The 16864-nt window shown below is 39.7% G+C and overlaps 3 protein-coding genes across 5 annotated transcripts; 2 read left to right on the top strand and 1 right to left on the bottom strand.

Annotated features, from left to right (window-relative positions):
- Window positions 1-260: 260 nt before the first annotated feature.
- ndufa3 (NADH:ubiquinone oxidoreductase subunit A3) lies at window positions 261-1450 on the bottom strand. The gene is made up of 4 exons (XM_056379997.1): window positions 1383-1450; window positions 1038-1112; window positions 608-685; window positions 261-460 (listed from the first exon to the last, which is right to left on the bottom strand). Exons 1-4 carry the CDS (start codon window positions 1387-1389, stop codon window positions 369-371), a joined length of 252 nt encoding a protein of 83 aa, XP_056235972.1. The 5' UTR covers window positions 1390-1450; the 3' UTR covers window positions 261-368.
- Window positions 1451-1498: 48 nt separating this feature from the next.
- Window positions 1499-5154, top strand: tfpt (TCF3 (E2A) fusion partner). Its single transcript, XM_056379996.1, has 7 exons — window positions 1499-1676; window positions 2096-2197; window positions 2753-2875; window positions 3173-3243; window positions 3340-3409; window positions 4172-4330; window positions 4559-5154. The coding sequence occupies exons 2-7, from the start codon at window positions 2096-2098 to the stop codon at window positions 4631-4633; spliced, it is 600 nt and encodes a 199-aa protein (XP_056235971.1). The 5' UTR covers window positions 1499-1676; the 3' UTR covers window positions 4634-5154.
- A 657-nt stretch (window positions 5155-5811) lies between these two features.
- cnot3a (CCR4-NOT transcription complex, subunit 3a) lies at window positions 5812-14917 on the top strand. 3 transcript variants are annotated; one of them, XM_056379992.1, is made up of 18 exons: window positions 5812-5970; window positions 6609-6679; window positions 6868-6935; window positions 7032-7106; window positions 7232-7321; window positions 7451-7579; window positions 7817-7912; window positions 8069-8288; window positions 8374-8507; window positions 8703-8759; window positions 9059-9989; window positions 10106-10211; window positions 10316-10457; window positions 11052-11151; window positions 11755-11953; window positions 12629-12761; window positions 12911-13036; window positions 13144-14917. In XM_056379992.1, exons 2-18 carry the CDS (start codon window positions 6655-6657, stop codon window positions 13240-13242), a joined length of 2730 nt encoding a protein of 909 aa, XP_056235967.1. In that variant the 5' UTR covers window positions 5812-5970; window positions 6609-6654; the 3' UTR covers window positions 13243-14917. The 3 variants fall into 3 exon arrangements, with proteins under 3 accessions (XP_056235967.1, XP_056235966.1, XP_056235968.1); XM_056379991.1 differs by having other exon boundaries at window positions 11052-11160; XM_056379993.1 differs by lacking the exon at window positions 8703-8759 and having other exon boundaries at window positions 11052-11160.
- Window positions 14918-16864: the final 1947 nt, after the last annotated feature.

Below are 16864 nucleotides of genomic sequence, written 5' to 3'. Positions count from 1 at the left end.
AGTTTAGGTTATTTTAGGGTTTACTCTAAGAGACAAATAAAAAAAAATTACATTTTAGCTTCATGTTCAAATTCCAACAGCCCAATCCAAATTAACAAAATACTTAAAAGACTGGAGGCGCTAAACTTAAGCCTAGTTCAACTAAGGCAATTAGATGAAGAAAACTGTCTGACATCTTCATGTGGTTTTATAAAGTTATAAAACGTGCATTCCATCCAAATGTATTGAATGTATCCAAACAAAACAATATGGCACATAAGTAGAATTAAATAGACAGTCTTTATTGTGGGACATCGATAAGTGGAACAGCTATGTAGACGGATATGAACAAGAGGAATAGCACAGGTGTCGATTGTGAGAATGTGAAGTTACAGATTTTTAAGCCATTCCAGGTTATTTCCTTTGGGTTCAGATGGATGTGCAGGGACATCAGGTATGTTTCCATCATCTCGCACAGGAACTGCATTAGGAAAAAAAGAGAAGTGTTAATAATTGCCTGAGCATGTACAGCTATTAGTTTTGACAGCTGGAACACTCAGTGTTGTTGCACTTGCATCAGAAATGTGACACTTAAGACAACCTGCTGTAACATGACAACAGTGTTTACCTGGGTAGTTGTATGGCACAGCTGAATTGATCATTCCTGTATACTTTGTGATGGGGCTGATGAATGGAATAGCAACACCTGAGAAAACACAACATTATTTTAACTTAACACTCAAAACATTAACTACACTTGCAGGACATTGTATCTTCAGTGGTCAGTTAACAAAAAGTTACTGGTTAAGGTAAAGTTAAGCTAATTAAATGAGAATAATCACAAGACAACTGATGTGAAGTAAACATATGCCAGTGGAATCTTAGGGGTCCAATATTTGGGATATCGGTTATTCTCTCTTTTCATGTTAAATGTTAAATGTTGATTTGTTGCTATAGTCATAATTAAGTACAGTATTTCTGAAGCAAGTTGTACAATGTTGTGCTCTGTCTCTCACACATTTCTGAGCTAGATTAAATGTAAACGGGGAGTTACTAACCGATCACTCCAATCGCACAGGAGGCCAGGATGACAGGCTCTTTATTCCATGCATTCTTCAGGAAAGCTCCGATTCCTGTAGAAAAACCCCCACAAACCCAGGCAGGTTAGATTCCTCCACAGCAGACTATCAGCCTACGGTTAGCTAACGTTAGCCACCGTTAGCAACACATCCAAGGTCACAATTTTCGTTTTATTTCGAATGGATATCATTGTGTTAAAGTAATTCTGACACAAACTTGACGTAAGTTCGATTATTCTAAGTATTTATTTATGTTATGTGGAGGACGCATTAAAACTACTTTCACCGTTTAGGTGTACAAAAGATGACACAATATTCACATACCCGCCATGTTGTCTGGTGTAGTTGAACCGACCGGATGCTCATGGGAAATGTAGTACCTACTAACCGACGTGTTTTTTCTGCGACGCACGTCGCACATAAACATCAGTTTATCGAGGAGAGTGAGAAAGAAGAGCTGCCCTTGCGTTGCTTTACGTTTGAGTTCAGCCAGCATATGTTATGTTAATACAGGCTCATAGCTAACCTGGCTGTGTAGACCACAAACTCATACTCAGACAGTTTGCAGTGGAGTTTTAAAACCGGGACTCAGGCTGCACTGTTGATAGATTCAGAAATGTAAGTATGGATACATTGATAGCTTGTTGTTTAGTATGATAGTTAGCCACTGATGATACCAGAACCTTATCTAACGATTATTTTCAGTATTAGTCGAATTTACTCAAAACGTCATTTATGTTGATGTCGATCACAAGCTGCATAATCGAAAACGATGACTTCAATTTTCAAACCTCCTGTGTTTTTTGTAAAAGCACAGAAATATGTTCTTTACACTTACATGGCTAAAGCCACTGTTATGGGTAGTGTTTGTCCGTCATAAATATAATGAACTGGTCACATTTTTCTGTCTGTTTTATGTCTTTGCTGCACCAGAGGTATAGTGAACTTCTACCTACACATGCTGCTTGTACCTAAACTGTTGTGTAGAAATGTTTACAGCAACAAAAACAGATGATCTTTTCGCTCTTCCTGTCCAGATGATGGAGGATTTCTCTGGTTTGGCCCTGCCTCCTCTGTTTGGAGGACATATCCTGGAGGCAGAGCTGGAGCCAGGCGGTGTGGAGCTGGGACCTGGAGAGGTAATGTTAATGAACATCGTAATGGTGGTAATAGTAATGTTGATGCAGGTAAGCAGCAACACCTAGCCAGTGCTTGCTGTGCCACTAAAGTAACAAGAAAATATTTTGTCTTTTTACTCACTGTACCAAGTCACTAATATTACCAGTTTTAACACCACATCTTAGCTTCAACACTAAAATAATGTATTTAAATCGGTCTGAGAAGCATTGTGTTTGAAGAAAGAAGCTACAATCACACCCTGAATCGAGCTTCTCAGTTAAATATGCCTTAAACATTATCTATGCATGCAAAGTCAGAATCTTATCTTGAATTTGTGACAGACATTTGTAATTCTATTAGCGTTAAGGAAGGAGGAAGGAATATTTGAATTCAGAGTGTAAAGGTGCGGTCACATCTATGTAGCTTAGTGGGTGAAGAAAGTATCTGCTTATGATTGATTCAACAACTGAAATTTCCTTTTTGTTTTAGCTGTTCCATTTGAAACACAATAGTGAAAGCACTGACACAGAGAGCTGACCACAACACACAAACCACACAAAATTGTTTTTCTGCAGGTGGAGCTGGGCCCAGGAGGCAGTGAGCTGCTTGAGAGCACAGTGCAAGAGGACGAAGACAGAAGAGCTCTAGATAAGAGGAAATATCTGGCTCTGAGTAGGAGGTGTAAGGAAATTGAACAGGTGTGCGTGTGTGTGAGCTTGCATATATGTGCATATGCAGTATGTGGGTTATTTTGCACACACTTCCTCACTGTATTTCAATATGGATTATATTGGGTTTAAAAACATTTAGTGCCTGACTTCTCACATCATATCTAGGTATGGACTTACATATTTTTTTTTTAAATGTTTAAATCCACATGAGCTCATACTGTCACCATATAATTATTTTTAGACCATGTTTCTGATTATCTTGTTGATGTTATGATATATATCAGTGCATTTGTAATCACCTCATGTGTTATGTGTTATTGTCAGGTCAATCAGAAGATGCTAGGCCGCCTTCACCAAGTACAAAGAATTACACGACGCTTGAAGAAAGAAAGAAGGTATAAAACTTGATTACAATAACTACATTTCTGAACTACATTTCTGAGAAGATTCCCACGCAATGGCTCATCTGAGTGTCCCGTTAATCCTTACAGGTTTCTCATGAAGACTTTAGATGCTCATGGGGATGATTACAGAAATGCCCAGCTCACTATAATGCTTGAGGTGAGAAATAGAAAGATAGGTGGAGATTTGTGGTATATTTAAAAAAAGGAAGAAAATGGACTCTTGAGTTGTTAAAAAATGAGATGTCGCTGGTCGTCTCTGACATCACTCCATGTGTACATTTCCATATGCCAACAGCCGCACAACATTTACATCCACATGCATTGGCATGAAAATGATTGATATGAACTAACTATTAGTTTTATCCCCATATACACGAATATTCAGTTGGCACAGTGACAATAGATTTACCAAATAGATTGACCTGACATCACCTGATGACCTGAGAGACCTGTGCGGTAGTAGCCCCTACTCACCACTACTACTACTAGTTACCACTACAATCCAAGCCTTACAAAACTATATTAATGATTTTTTTACTATAGCAATTAACCATTACCAGATGAAGCTCTGAAGAAGTCCCTAGGCCAAATTAGCTATTGACTGTGCAAAATATAGACTAAAATAATTATGATCTCAGAACTAAATTGATCTAAGATTACCACAAAATTAGCTAATAAGGCAGGACCCACCTTGTAAGTGGTGAAAATTCCCTATCAAATTCAAAATAAATCACATTGATTGAAACAAATTGAAACAAATTGACCATGGGTCAAGGTCTGTTACCCACTTTGCCTGACTGCTAATCCAACCTTATAATTACTGTGAACTAGCCTGTCCGCCTCTTTATTTGATGCACCATAATAAATAAATGTGCTCAAGCTCGTTATGTACAGCTAAATTTTTTGCCTGTTGTTTCAGGATGAGCCTGGAGCCCATTTAGATGCTGCTGCCGGAGGGGAGGATGAGCGTCTCAATGGCCTGTCTGGTTCCACATCGTCTGCAGTGTTGCATCATGCTGCTGGACCAAAGAGGAGAAGGCATCGAATTCCAAGGCAAGAAAAGGATAAAGACCCACAGGTAGGTGAAAGACTCTGCCAGACTGCTGTTGTCCATGCAAATGTGTTTATAACATATATACACATAAATGTTATACGTTTTTTTATGTTTATGTGTGATTTGGATGAACATATAGCTGTGGATTCATGAATGGGTGGTTTAATAAGTCTCATTAAGGTGAACATTCCGATATCTGACAATATAGAATAATAGATTTTATGTTAACTGATTTTCTGCTTTTTTACCCAGACTGAACCAGACATGTCAGTGTTGGCAGACACACAGTTTGGAGAAATGCCCAGCCCAACCTCTCTGTCTCACTGATCATTGCACTGCCCTGGATGCGATGATAACAAAGGAGCACCCAGTGTCTTTAATTGTTCAGTAGATACTGTAGGCTGCCTCTGTTAAGCCAGGTTTTGCACTGTTTGTAGTTTTACTTGAATATTGTCAACAGACTTTAGTTCATGTAAGGTAAAATTAAATGTTAATTACCTAGTACATATATACCTGTATTTTGTACATATTATTTTCTGTATTCATGGTTTGTAACAAGATTTGATGACATCACATAATTATGACCAATGGCAAATTGTGCACACTGTCGTGGGCAGCTTTGTTTGGTAAAGATCTGGCAACCCAGACACATTTAAATTAGGGCAGAAAACGTAATGGCTTCCATAATACATTGTTTATATTATTGATGATTTCATGGTTCATGATTTTACCTCAGTAAGCAGAGTCATTATCAGTATTAAAGTATTACAAACTGCTATTTGGTTATTAGGCTGTACTATGAAATGTTTGTTTTTATTCTTAAGTTTTAAAGTTATACATTTTCTTTACTTTTTATGGTTTTAGAAGTGTTCAGCAAAGATTGGTGTGTGGATTTTTATTATGTTTGCTGATGTGGACCAGAACCAGACAAAGATTTTACTACTTTTATTCATGTTCACAGCTGAATCAACAGTTTCAACTTTAATTACTGATGGCAAAGTTGGTCATGTGAGATTTTATCATGTACAGTACAATATAGTAGTTCAAGTTTCAGTTTGAGGTAGAAATGAAAATCAGTGTTTGTAAATAGAGTTTCTTTTATTTGCCAAAAAAAAAAAATCTTCAATCAAAGTTTGCTTATTATTTTTTTTTTTGAGCTTTTAGCCTCATCTCACAGTCTTCTGCAGAGGGTGGAGTTAGCTCAGTTGTCATGGAGATCAGTTTCTTACTCTTGTTACCATGAATGATCGAATATCTATCTAAAGTAAGTAAGTAATCTATAGCAATATCCATATAGTGACTTTAGGAATTAAAGGTTAACTACATAGAAATGTTGCACAAAATCAGTATTGTAAATGTGTGACTTCAGATGCAGCTTTGGTTTTGTGTCAATCAAAATTCATCGCACCGCTGAGCCAATGACTGGTCCCCATTCCAGCGGATGCGTCTCAATGACAGGCGTGAGTTCTGCCCAATCAGATCTCGAAGATTGGATTTAGGGCGGGCTCTGAACGCGGAGGTGGGATTTTAGCTACCGTCCATCTTCAACTACATTACAGTGAGCGAGCTTGTCGAAAAGAAAACACAATTTGGAAGTAAAGAAGACTTTCTGGAATTAGTTCTGGCTGTATTTGAAAAAAGACAAACGAAAGTCCATACCCTAGGTAAATGTCGTAATCAAGTATAAATCTAGATGCTCGGGTTGACCCAGTTTCCCTTTTTCCTAAATTTGGCTAGCTAAGCTGCTAGCTAGCATTTTATACATTAGCTAGCCAGACAGTTAGCCACATTAGCTAGCAGGTTAACGATTTGAACGGATTCTGATATATTGTGACTTTCACAACGTAAAACCACCATATAAAAGCTATACTGGACCCCAAAATAATGATGCATGAATATGAATTCCAACCATCAACATGCTCCGTGGTACTTGTTTTGATACGGGCTAGTTAGTAATCGAGCGAGGTGCACGAGCTAAGCAACTGGCTCGTCTTAATGTTAGCTCAGTAACGTTAGCTGGCTAGGTGGCTAATTTTAGCTGACAATCATGTCAGTTATATCGGTAACATTAGCAAGATCAGCTGCGGTCACGGAAATTTAACGATAGACAAACGGTCACACGGAATTGTGGCTGAAAATGTCTTTAAATCCTGATATTATTTGTGCAGCTAACGGTAACCGACCAGCTAGCTGGAGTCAACGTCAGTTCCCCTCTCTAGATGCCGATGTACTGATGGCTCTGTTGAAGGGATTTGTATGTTGTTGAATTATCTTTGATACACGTCTTGTTTTCTTTACACAGCTAACTTTGTGACAGACGGAATGTGGACATTGTCGTAGTCAGAGCCATGGCTGACAAGAGAAAACTTCAAGGTAAGACTGTTGGTGAAACTGTCAGTAATGTTGCACAAGATCCATCCCACTGGCATCTTGCACACAGACTCAGACTGACTTCATCTACTAGTGCGTTAGTTTGTTTATTTCTTTAACAAGTTGTGAAGGACTTGGTTTTGCACAGATTTATATACAGTGGTGTTGGACCACATCTTTTATCTTCACAGGTGAGATCGATAGATGTTTGAAAAAAGTAGCTGAAGGCGTAGAACAGTTTGAAGATATCTGGCAAAAGGTAAAATACGTTCACATCTTGAATTTGTCAAAGCTGTATTTCAAAAACCATCGGTGGCAAAACTTATAATATCTCATTTGTTTGCATACATTTTAGCTCCACAATGCAGCCAATGCAAATCAGAAGGAAAAATATGAGGCTGACCTCAAGAAAGAGATTAAAAAACTACAGGTAAGTTAACAAACACATTTTGATTTTACTATTATTATTATATTTATCTACACTCTTGATCAACAGTGTGCTTATCTGAAGTGGGAAATATGTTTTAATATTTTCATCGCCTGTGCTCTTCCCAGCGATTGAGAGACCAGATAAAAACATGGGTGGCCTCAAACGAGATCAAAGACAAAAGGCAGCTAGTCGAGAACCGCAAACTTATAGAGACGGTATGGCTCTTTATTGTCTCCTTTTTCCTTTTAAATAATTTTTTCGAGGTGGTGCAAAGTATAAATTCATGATGTCTTTGCATCAGCACGTGTAACTAAATAAGGCTTATGTGATTTTTCTTGCCTTAGCAAATGGAGCGATTTAAGGTGGTGGAACGTGAAACAAAAACAAAAGCATACTCTAAAGAAGGCTTGGGGCTCGCTCAGAAAGTGGATCCAGCTCAGAGGGAAAAGGAGGAAACGGGACAGTGGCTAACAGTAATACACCATCGATGTTTTTATTGCCTAAAGATATTTTATGCCAAAAGCAAAGGAGAAGCACACAACTTTAGAATGAAAACAAAACAAATTAAATTAGTGAAGGAATTAGTTAAATAAACTATTAAGAACTTATCAATTGAGTCTTATTAAGGCCTATAATTAAGAATCTGTTTTAGGATGAAAATTTGAATAAATCTATTAACAGCCTTTTTCTGATCTTTCCCTCACCTGCAGAATACGATAGACACTCTAAATATGCAGGTGGATCAGTTTGAAAGTGAGGTGGAATCTCTTTCAGTACAGACGAGAAAGAAGAAGGGTGATAAAGAGGTAAGTTCCCCCATCTCTTCCTTTTCAAGGATTTTGTATTTTTTGTCACTTATAAAAAACGTTTTCCCCTCCAATATCCAGTGTATTGTAGTGTCATAAAACTTCTGCTAATATATTTTTCATAAACCTCATATTTGTCTTCTTTCTGTCATGTAGAAGCAAGACCGTATTGAAGAGCTCAAGCGGTTGATTGAGAGGCATAGATTCCACATTCGTATGTTGGAGACCATTTTACGAATGCTGGACAATGACTCTGTGCCAGTGGATGCAATCCAGAAGATCAAGGATGATGTTGAATACTACATTGATTCGTCCCAAGACCCAGACTTTGAGGAGAACGAATTCCTGTATGATGACTTAGACCTGGAAGACATCCGTGAGTACAGCACTGTGGAGTGTTAAGATGGTGTTATGATATAATGACATTTGACACTTGTTTCTGTCTCATCTTTTACTTGTAGCTGCAGCATTAGTTGCAACTTCTCCGTCAGGTCAGGGAAATGTGGAAGATGAGATGTATCTCCACTCCAGCAGCACTCCCACTTCCACCACCTCCTCTTCACCCATCCCTCCATCCCCGGCCACTTGCACTGCTGTAAGTTCTTGTCTTTGTTTCATAAAATGTTAAAGGAATGGTGGGTAGAAATCATAAATTTTGCACATATTCCTTCTCTTAAGTTTGCATTAATATAACCCTTCTACAAGCCCCATTGTGTTGTAATCCACTGGCTAGTTTGCTGCATCAACGTTTCAGAAGTGGAATGTCATATCAAGGTATCTCCTCCTATAGGAGAACTCAGAGGACGATAAGAAAAGGGGACGGTCGACAGACAGTGAAGTTAGTCAGGTGAGAGGTTCTCATCTGTGCTGTGTCAGTAGATGAAAAGTTTAGTGAAGCGCTCTTCACCCTTGGTCCTGAAGAGTTACGGTGGCTGAAGGGTCTTGGCCTCTCAGGCACTGAAATGGAATAAGTTTCTCTGTGGGACCATGGTTGGAGACTTCTGATTTAGTTTGTACCATCTCCTGCATATATGGGCCTCCATAGTTTACAGTAAACTTTGCTCCTAATGCAATTTGTACAACCTTAGTTGACTTCTGCACAGTTTTTGTCTGACATGCCTCTCCCTGGCGCTATGTCATTTTCAGTCACCTGTGAAGAATGGCACCCCATCCTTGCTATCTTCTTTCTCTTCCTCCACCACCTCTGGGTCCTCCTCATCCTCCTCCCTTGTGTCCATGGCGAGTGTTGTCGGAGGCATTCCTCCAGTCCCCACGAGCAGCAGTCTAATAGGAAGCTTCAGCAGTGCGGTGCAGCAACATCAACATCAACCTGCACAACAGCAGCAACAACCTCAGCCACCAAACCAACCGCAGCAACAACAGCAGCAGCCAACTCAGACAAAACCTTCTGTCCCCTCAAACAACACCCCCAGCCCACCCAGCAACCCCCTACTCCCAGCCTCCACTGCCCCCTCTCTACTTACACCCAGCACACCCAGTTTATCAGTTCCCAACTCTCAGTCTCAGCCCACATCCGGGCCCACCCCAGCATCCAGTTTGGGAATCGGGCTAGGGCTGGGATTGAGCAAAGGTGGCATGACAGGGACCAGCAGTGCCAACCAAATGCCTGGTTTAGGGCTGGGTGGCCACCCCACACCTCTAAACACAATGGCAGGGCTCCTTTCGGGTTCCACACCTGCCCCTTACGCTCAGGCAGCAGCATCAGGAGGCTTGGGTCTGAGCAGCACCACCCAGTCCAGCATTTCAGTAGAGAGCAGCACTTCCATTCCCACCTCTGGCTCCAGTGGAGTCACTACCAACGGGGCGGGGACAGGGCTTGGTTTACTCGGTTCCAGTCCGGCTCACAGCTCTCTGAGTGGGAGTATTCTGGGTCTGGTTCCTGGCCAAAGTGTGGCCCCTGGTGCCTCACAGGTGCCCCCAAGTTCTGTCAGCACTACCTCCAGTGTAGTTGGCATGATGGGAGGAAATGGAGGGAACGTCGGCGTGGTTGGAGGAGTAGGGGTGAATGCTGCTCCTGCTAGACCACCAAGTGGACTCAAGCAAAATGGAAGCACAAGTATGTTAACTTGTTAAGATCGGGATTATGTGCCTACTTACTTATCTGTTAAAGTCAACATTGTCTTCTCTTTATAAAGAGTTTTTTTTCCAGTTCTTCCTGTCGTCTGTCCGCAGGTTACAGTGCTGTAGTAGCAGAGAGCTCCACAGAATCAGCTCTAAGCACACCGAGCCAGTCGCAAAGCAGCCAACCCTCATCTCTCAGTTCCTCAACCAGTCAGCCGTAAGTTATTTAATGTCTGTCTCCTGAAACTTGAGGTTTCTTCTTGTTCTTTTATGACAGAATTTAACTTTGTCTTACTGTTGTTTCCACTATACCTGGTGCAGGATGGACAATGGTCCCAGTTTAATCAGCTCCATTACCCTGCCTCCCAGCTCTCCGTCCCCCTCATTCTCAGACAGCACACCTGGAGGAGGGAGTCTTCTCAATGGGCCCCACTCCTACACACAGGCCTCTGAGGGCCTCAAGGTGAACCGAGCTAGCAAGGTTGAGTTATGACATGTCGACTAACTTAGTCATAGGCTTGTGTCAGTCACCTAATTATCTAATCGAGTAACCAGAATTTGCAGTGAGAACCAGTTAGATTACACTCAGGTGTAGCAGCGGCTTCTTGAGCTTACTGCACCAAGAGATTGTCTGAGAAAACAAAACTTGAGATTATGAGAAACCTCAGCCACATTTATACCAAACAAAGAAGCCTGCATGTACCTAATGGCACACTTAGACAGAAATTATGTGATGTGAAGATTTTTTTGGTTTACTAAAGAACATATCCAAAAAAGACAGCATTGGACAGTGTAAAATCTAAAGCCTAAGGCAGCCTGCAAGCATACATTAACTGTGATAGAAAATGCTTTGACTGTTTTGGAACACATTACTTAGTGTACCCAGTGCAGGTCACTGTTCATAACCATGGCTGCATAAAGACATCTCTGAGCGTTTTAGTTTGTTGCAGGTCCATGTAGCAGTTGTAATAATAGTTTGTTTTCGTAATTCATTTTCCTGCACTGGTATTCCTTTTCAACATAATTATACTTAATATAATGTTGTTTCCCTCCCCAGGCTCCTGAGCCTCTCAGTTCTCTGAAGGCGATGGCTGAGAGAGCAGCACTGGGATCAAGCCTAGATGGAGAGATTCCCAACCTGCACCTGACAGACAGAGGTCGGAATGGTCAGGCATTATTTCTACATGAATTTACTGAAGAATTGTCAGCTATTAATTTCACAGTGTAAACCTCCTATCACTGTATGCTGAGCACGTGCCAGCTACTGAAAACGAAGTGTATTTACTCCAAAGCAACTTGTAACAACTGTAGTAGTAGATGATGCTATAACTGCAAACGTTACAAGCAGCTCATAGTGAGTAGGGTGAAAACACGCTATAATGTTGAATTATTAACCAGTTAGTCAACTGACAGAAAATTTATTTCAACTTTTTCAGTAAGTTTTTCACTAAACAGCTGGTTGCATCTCTCACTGTCATATCATTGTTTTGCTTTTTCTGTTTTTGGTTGAACTTTTATTATTGTTTTATACTTTTTCTGGACTAAATTATTCATCAGTTTCTTCGCTACACTTAGTCAAATGCTCAGGTGTTGCAAATCTTTGCAAGTAGAAAAGTGCTCCGTAGAAGAAGTCAGAGCATAAAAGATTTACTTTATCAAGAAAGAAAAGACATTGAGATATTGGGAAATTAGTATGAAGTGGAGCTGTGGTCTATATTTGTGTAACTGACACAGTTCTTCACTTTTTCTTCATCCTGTAGACATCTTCTCTGGTTCATCTGCGGCACCCGGCACACCTGCCGCCCCTCAGCCGTCCGTGTCGGAAGTCAGCATCCCCCCATCGCTTGGGGTCTGTCCACTGGGCCCCACCCCTCTCCCCAAAGACCAGCTCTATCAGCAGGCCATGCAAGAGTCCGCCTGGACACATATGCCACACCCCTCAGACTCTGAGAGGATCAGGTAAAGCCATCACAGTTTTTACACCCATTTATAACGCATCTTACATGGTTTTATGACTTAGGACAGATACAGACACAAACACTTGTTTATTGGCTTGAAATCAGTTTTACAATAATTTCACAAATTCATTTTAACAATTTATTAATGACAGTAAATTGATGATTAGTTAATAATATACTTTTAATCCTGGTATAAAGACTTTATTTTTTGCTGTTTCATGAAAAACTGAAATTCTCTATTACATGATCTACACAAAATTAAGTCTGATATTTTATATTTTTCTTGTCATCAAATCACACAAAAAGACCAAAACCAGCTATTAATTCATTATATTACCAAGCATTGTAAGTGTAGCAAAAGCCTGATCTAGTTCATTCCACATCAATGAGGTACACTGTTGCATGAGTGACATGCTTTGTAATTATGAACAGACATAGTAGTATATTTATAGTCAGTCCCACACACACACACACACACACACACACACACACACACACACACACACACACACACACACCATCCTGTTGCTGTAAATTCTTACTAGCACACCAAATCTGTGGCTGAAAATAGCCTTCAACAAGCACACAACTTACACCTGTTAGAGTATCAATTGCTAAGAAATTGCCATGATCTATTGTATGTGGATTTGTAAATGTTCATGCTTCTGTCCTACAGACAATACCTGATGAGGAACCCGTGTCCCACCTTGCCATTCCATCATCAGATACCACCGCACCACTCTGATTCCATAGAGTTCTACCAGAGACTGTCCACAGAAACTCTCTTTTTCATCTTCTACTACCTGGAGGTAACCATGCACTCAGTCAACTCACCCACTCCATATTTACTCCCAGTAAACCTTTCAGTCCCCCCCCCCTTCTGCCATTTCTCTCTTCTTCATGATGTATTTAAGTCATGGTTGTAAGCTTAATGGTTTCTCTGACCTCCTTCTCTCAGGGCACCAAGGCTCAGTATCTGTCTGCCAAGGCTCTGAAGAAACAGTCATGGAGGTTTCACACCAAGTACATGATGTGGTTCCAGAGGCACGAGGAGCCCAAGACTATCACTGACGAGTTTGAACAGGTGCAGCTTTACCACAGTTCATTTCCATAGTACCTGAAGATAGTCTGTTTGTTGTATTCCGTTTTGGATTATTAATGATTGCTCTCTCCGCTCTGCTGTTCCTCCAGGGCACTTACATTTACTTTGACTATGAGAAATGGGGCCAGAGGAAGAAGGAGGGGTTCACCTTTGAGTATAGGTACCTTGAAGACCGAGACCTGCAGTGACAGAGGGAGGGATGCGAAAGGACAGAGAGAGACAAAACGTGCTGCTGTTGACATTCCGAGACTGAACTCCAAACTGTGGATAGAGATTGTGATGTGTAGTAGAAACCCTCTCCTGCAATGGAGACTGGTGTCTGTATAGGCTGCATCTCAACGGGAAGCCCTTGCTCCTCATGTAGCACTTTGCTTTTGACAAAAATGCCCCATGGGCCTGATCAGATGCATTGTGCTGCATGAGCTGGGAGGGTTCTCATTAGAGATCTGCGTTTGTGCCTGTCTGTGTGCACACTCAGTATGTGGCATTAGGAAAGCCTACCCCATGCATGTTTCTCATGTTTTTTTCTTTTTCCGTTTCAACAAGATTCTCTGTACCACCTACCCAACATGAGCCTGGAAGCCTTTGACTTGACACAAAACAAACCTTGGATTTGATTGTTAAGTAAACTGCCCATCTTGTATTTACTGTAATTTGGTGGTTTAGAATGGGGGACGTACAGTGGACATTTAGTCATGGTGTGTAGGAACGGCTTCTTTTAAGACCCTACGATGCCTGTTGAATATGGTCACTATTAGAGATAGTGAGCGGTTATCAATAGTTTTATTGATATTGTCTTGGTCGATTTAAAACGCTGATTGAGAGTGACCACAGGGCCTCTCCCTGTGACAGGGAAAGAGTCCTTATTGGACATGGATTAAATTGCTATGCAATTGAACTGGTCTCTGACTCCCTCTCTTTACAAATAAAATGGTTTTTAAGTTAACCTGTCAAAGAAAATGCATTATTATGGCGCATTCATGTTTGTGACAAATTAATAAATCTGTAAAATAAATCTTTAAAATAGGGTTTGAGACATTAATCTACTTGATGTTTGATTCTTACACCATTGAGGAATTGTCATCATTCTCAATGCAAAATGCCACGCTGAGCGTAGTGAATGTACCTGTATCCAAATCACCTCTTAATTACTCTTTAGATAATAAATCTGAGTTTGGTTTGAGTCAACTTCCCACCTTTTAGTTAAGGTTTTATTCTATTCTGTTGATGTTACTTCATCCTAAAATCCACTGTGTTCAATTTACCACCTGATATTTTAAGTGAAAACCCTATACAGTGAATGTGCACTGACAAATTGTTTACATGTAGAGTGAAAACAGAAATCCTAAAATTCTGGTGGTAGATTTAACTCATGGGTCAAGTAGAACGTATCTCGTCTACCGTGGTTGTTCATGTGCTACCCTGAAGAACAATAAGATTTAATCTGGTCCTGGATCTGGTGTGGGACAGATCCCACTTTTTCTTGGCAGTTTGAATGGGGAGAGTGTTTAACTGAAGATTTTTCCATTTAAGCAACCATGAAAACTTAAGATCTGTACTGCAGTTAAAATTTTATGTTGTGTGTGATTAGTTTTCAGGCTTTTTGGGGGGGGAGGGAAAGGGGGGATGATGATGTGAAAAAAGGAAAATACAGCAAAGTTATGAGAGATTTGCCTTTTATAGATTCTATTTTTTGGGGCTTATAAGGTTTTCAGGAAGGGAAGGTCAGTTAAGAAATTGCTAAAATGTGAATTTCAAGACATATTTACAGTTTTTCTCATCACAGTTCTGCATGGGAGATGTCATAAAACGGGGTTATAACAGGATTGTACAATTTCAATAAATACTTTTAAGAAATTACAAGTCAGTGTGTGGTGTAAAGTCCTGTCATTCCTACAAGGAATATGGATTCATTCGCTTTGAAGCTGTTCGGTAGTTTTTATTTATTGAAGGCTAAAACTCAGATAAATGTAGGCCTAGTGAAGTAAAAAGACTTCACAGGGAATACAGAAGGATAGGTAACTATCCAATTGCCAATTAACGTTTTTCCATGTTGTTAAATTAGGCATTGAACACAGAAATAAAAACATTTAAATCGATGTGGCACCGCCAGACGCCACTGCCACACATGCCCATACCTATGGCACACAGCTGCATCTGGAGACTGCGCGTACTCTCATGCCAGAAGCCGCCATTACGGTTCACTCTGAGATTTTTTTAAATGTTATTTTTTATTTATTGTAAGTTGATGATTGCATTTTACAATTGTTGTACCTGGAGAGGAGGCACAAATTCTCAGAGACCGGTGTGGCTGGACTGCACAGAAGCCAGCAGCCCTGTTGAGATTGATCAGGCTGTATTATAATTCTTTATTTGCTATCTGCAATGACGGTGATTGTTGCTTACTGCTTATAACTATTAGCCTATACGCCTACTATTTACAAAATCAAGATAAAGACATCTCGTGTGTTTTATTGTAATACTTTCTAAGCTTCAAGAAACATCTAAAACATGTATTTAACATGTTCCTACCAATATTTTGGGAGGACAGAATTTTCCATACCAATATTTGAGTGACCTCGTTCACATTAGTGAAGTCAGATCATTCACATGTGCACTCCCTGAGTCTACATCTCCAACACAACCGATTTAGGCATGCTAGCATTTGATTGCCTAAAAGGGCGGGGTAATATCCAAAGGCTCACATCACGTGAGAATATCACAGTGGTGCCTTACGTCACCAGAAAAATGCCAACTGATTGACTGTTATTTAACCATGTCAACTAGCGTTAACTAGAAAGCTAACCCTGTCTTCTGCGGGCTAGCAGTCAGGTTGCTAGCACGATACTATAACATTTTTATGCCTACTATACTATGACATTTTTATTAATTTCATGCCTTATTGTACTATGGCTTTTTTTATTACTTTTTATGCCATATTATACTTTGACATTTTCATGACTTTTTATGCCTTACATTATGATCATGTTTTTATAACATTTTATTCCTTTACTAAGACATTTTTATGCCTTTTTATTATGATCATGTTTTTATGACTTTTTATTCCTTATTTTACCTTTTCATGCCTTTTTATGCCTTACTATTTTAAGACTTTTTAAAATAACTTTTTATGCCTTATTTTACTTTGACTTTTCATGACTTTTTATACCTTATTATACTATGACAATTTTATATTTTGTGCCTTACTATACTATGACTTTTTTTCATCAATTTTCATCAATTTTTATTGATTGTTTTTTTAATGAAATTTTATTCATTACCATACTATGACATTTTTATGATTTTTTTATGCCTTGCTATACTATGATGTTTTTATGCCTTAACATACGATGACTTCTTAAATGACCTTTAATGCCTTACTATACTATGACTTTTTTCATCAATCTTTATGCATTACATTATGATGATGTTTTTATGAAATTTTATTCCTTATTATACTATGATGTTTTTATTACTTTTTATGCCTTACTATACTATGACTCTTTCATGACTTTTCATGCCTTACTATACTATGACTTTTCATGCCTTAACATATTATGACTTTTTTTAATGACCTTTAATGCCTTACTACTTCCATTCATCCATTTTCTTCCGCTTATCCTCTAGTAGGGTCGCGGGGGGGCTGGAGCCTATCCCAGCATCTTGTCGGGCGAGAGGTGGGGTACACCCTGGACAGATCGCCAGTCCATGGCAGGGCAAACACATAGAGACAGACAACCATTCACACTCACAGCCACACCTATGGTCAATCTAGAGTATCCAATTAGCCTAGTCCCCATTTGCATGTCT

Source organism: Seriola aureovittata, chromosome 7, assembly GCF_021018895.1.
Source record: "Seriola aureovittata isolate HTS-2021-v1 ecotype China chromosome 7, ASM2101889v1, whole genome shotgun sequence".
NCBI classification, from domain to species: domain Eukaryota; kingdom Metazoa; phylum Chordata; class Actinopteri; order Carangiformes; family Carangidae; genus Seriola; species Seriola aureovittata.
The sequence above is the reverse complement of the archived record's forward strand: the minus strand, read 5'-3'. Positions and strand labels throughout refer to the sequence as shown.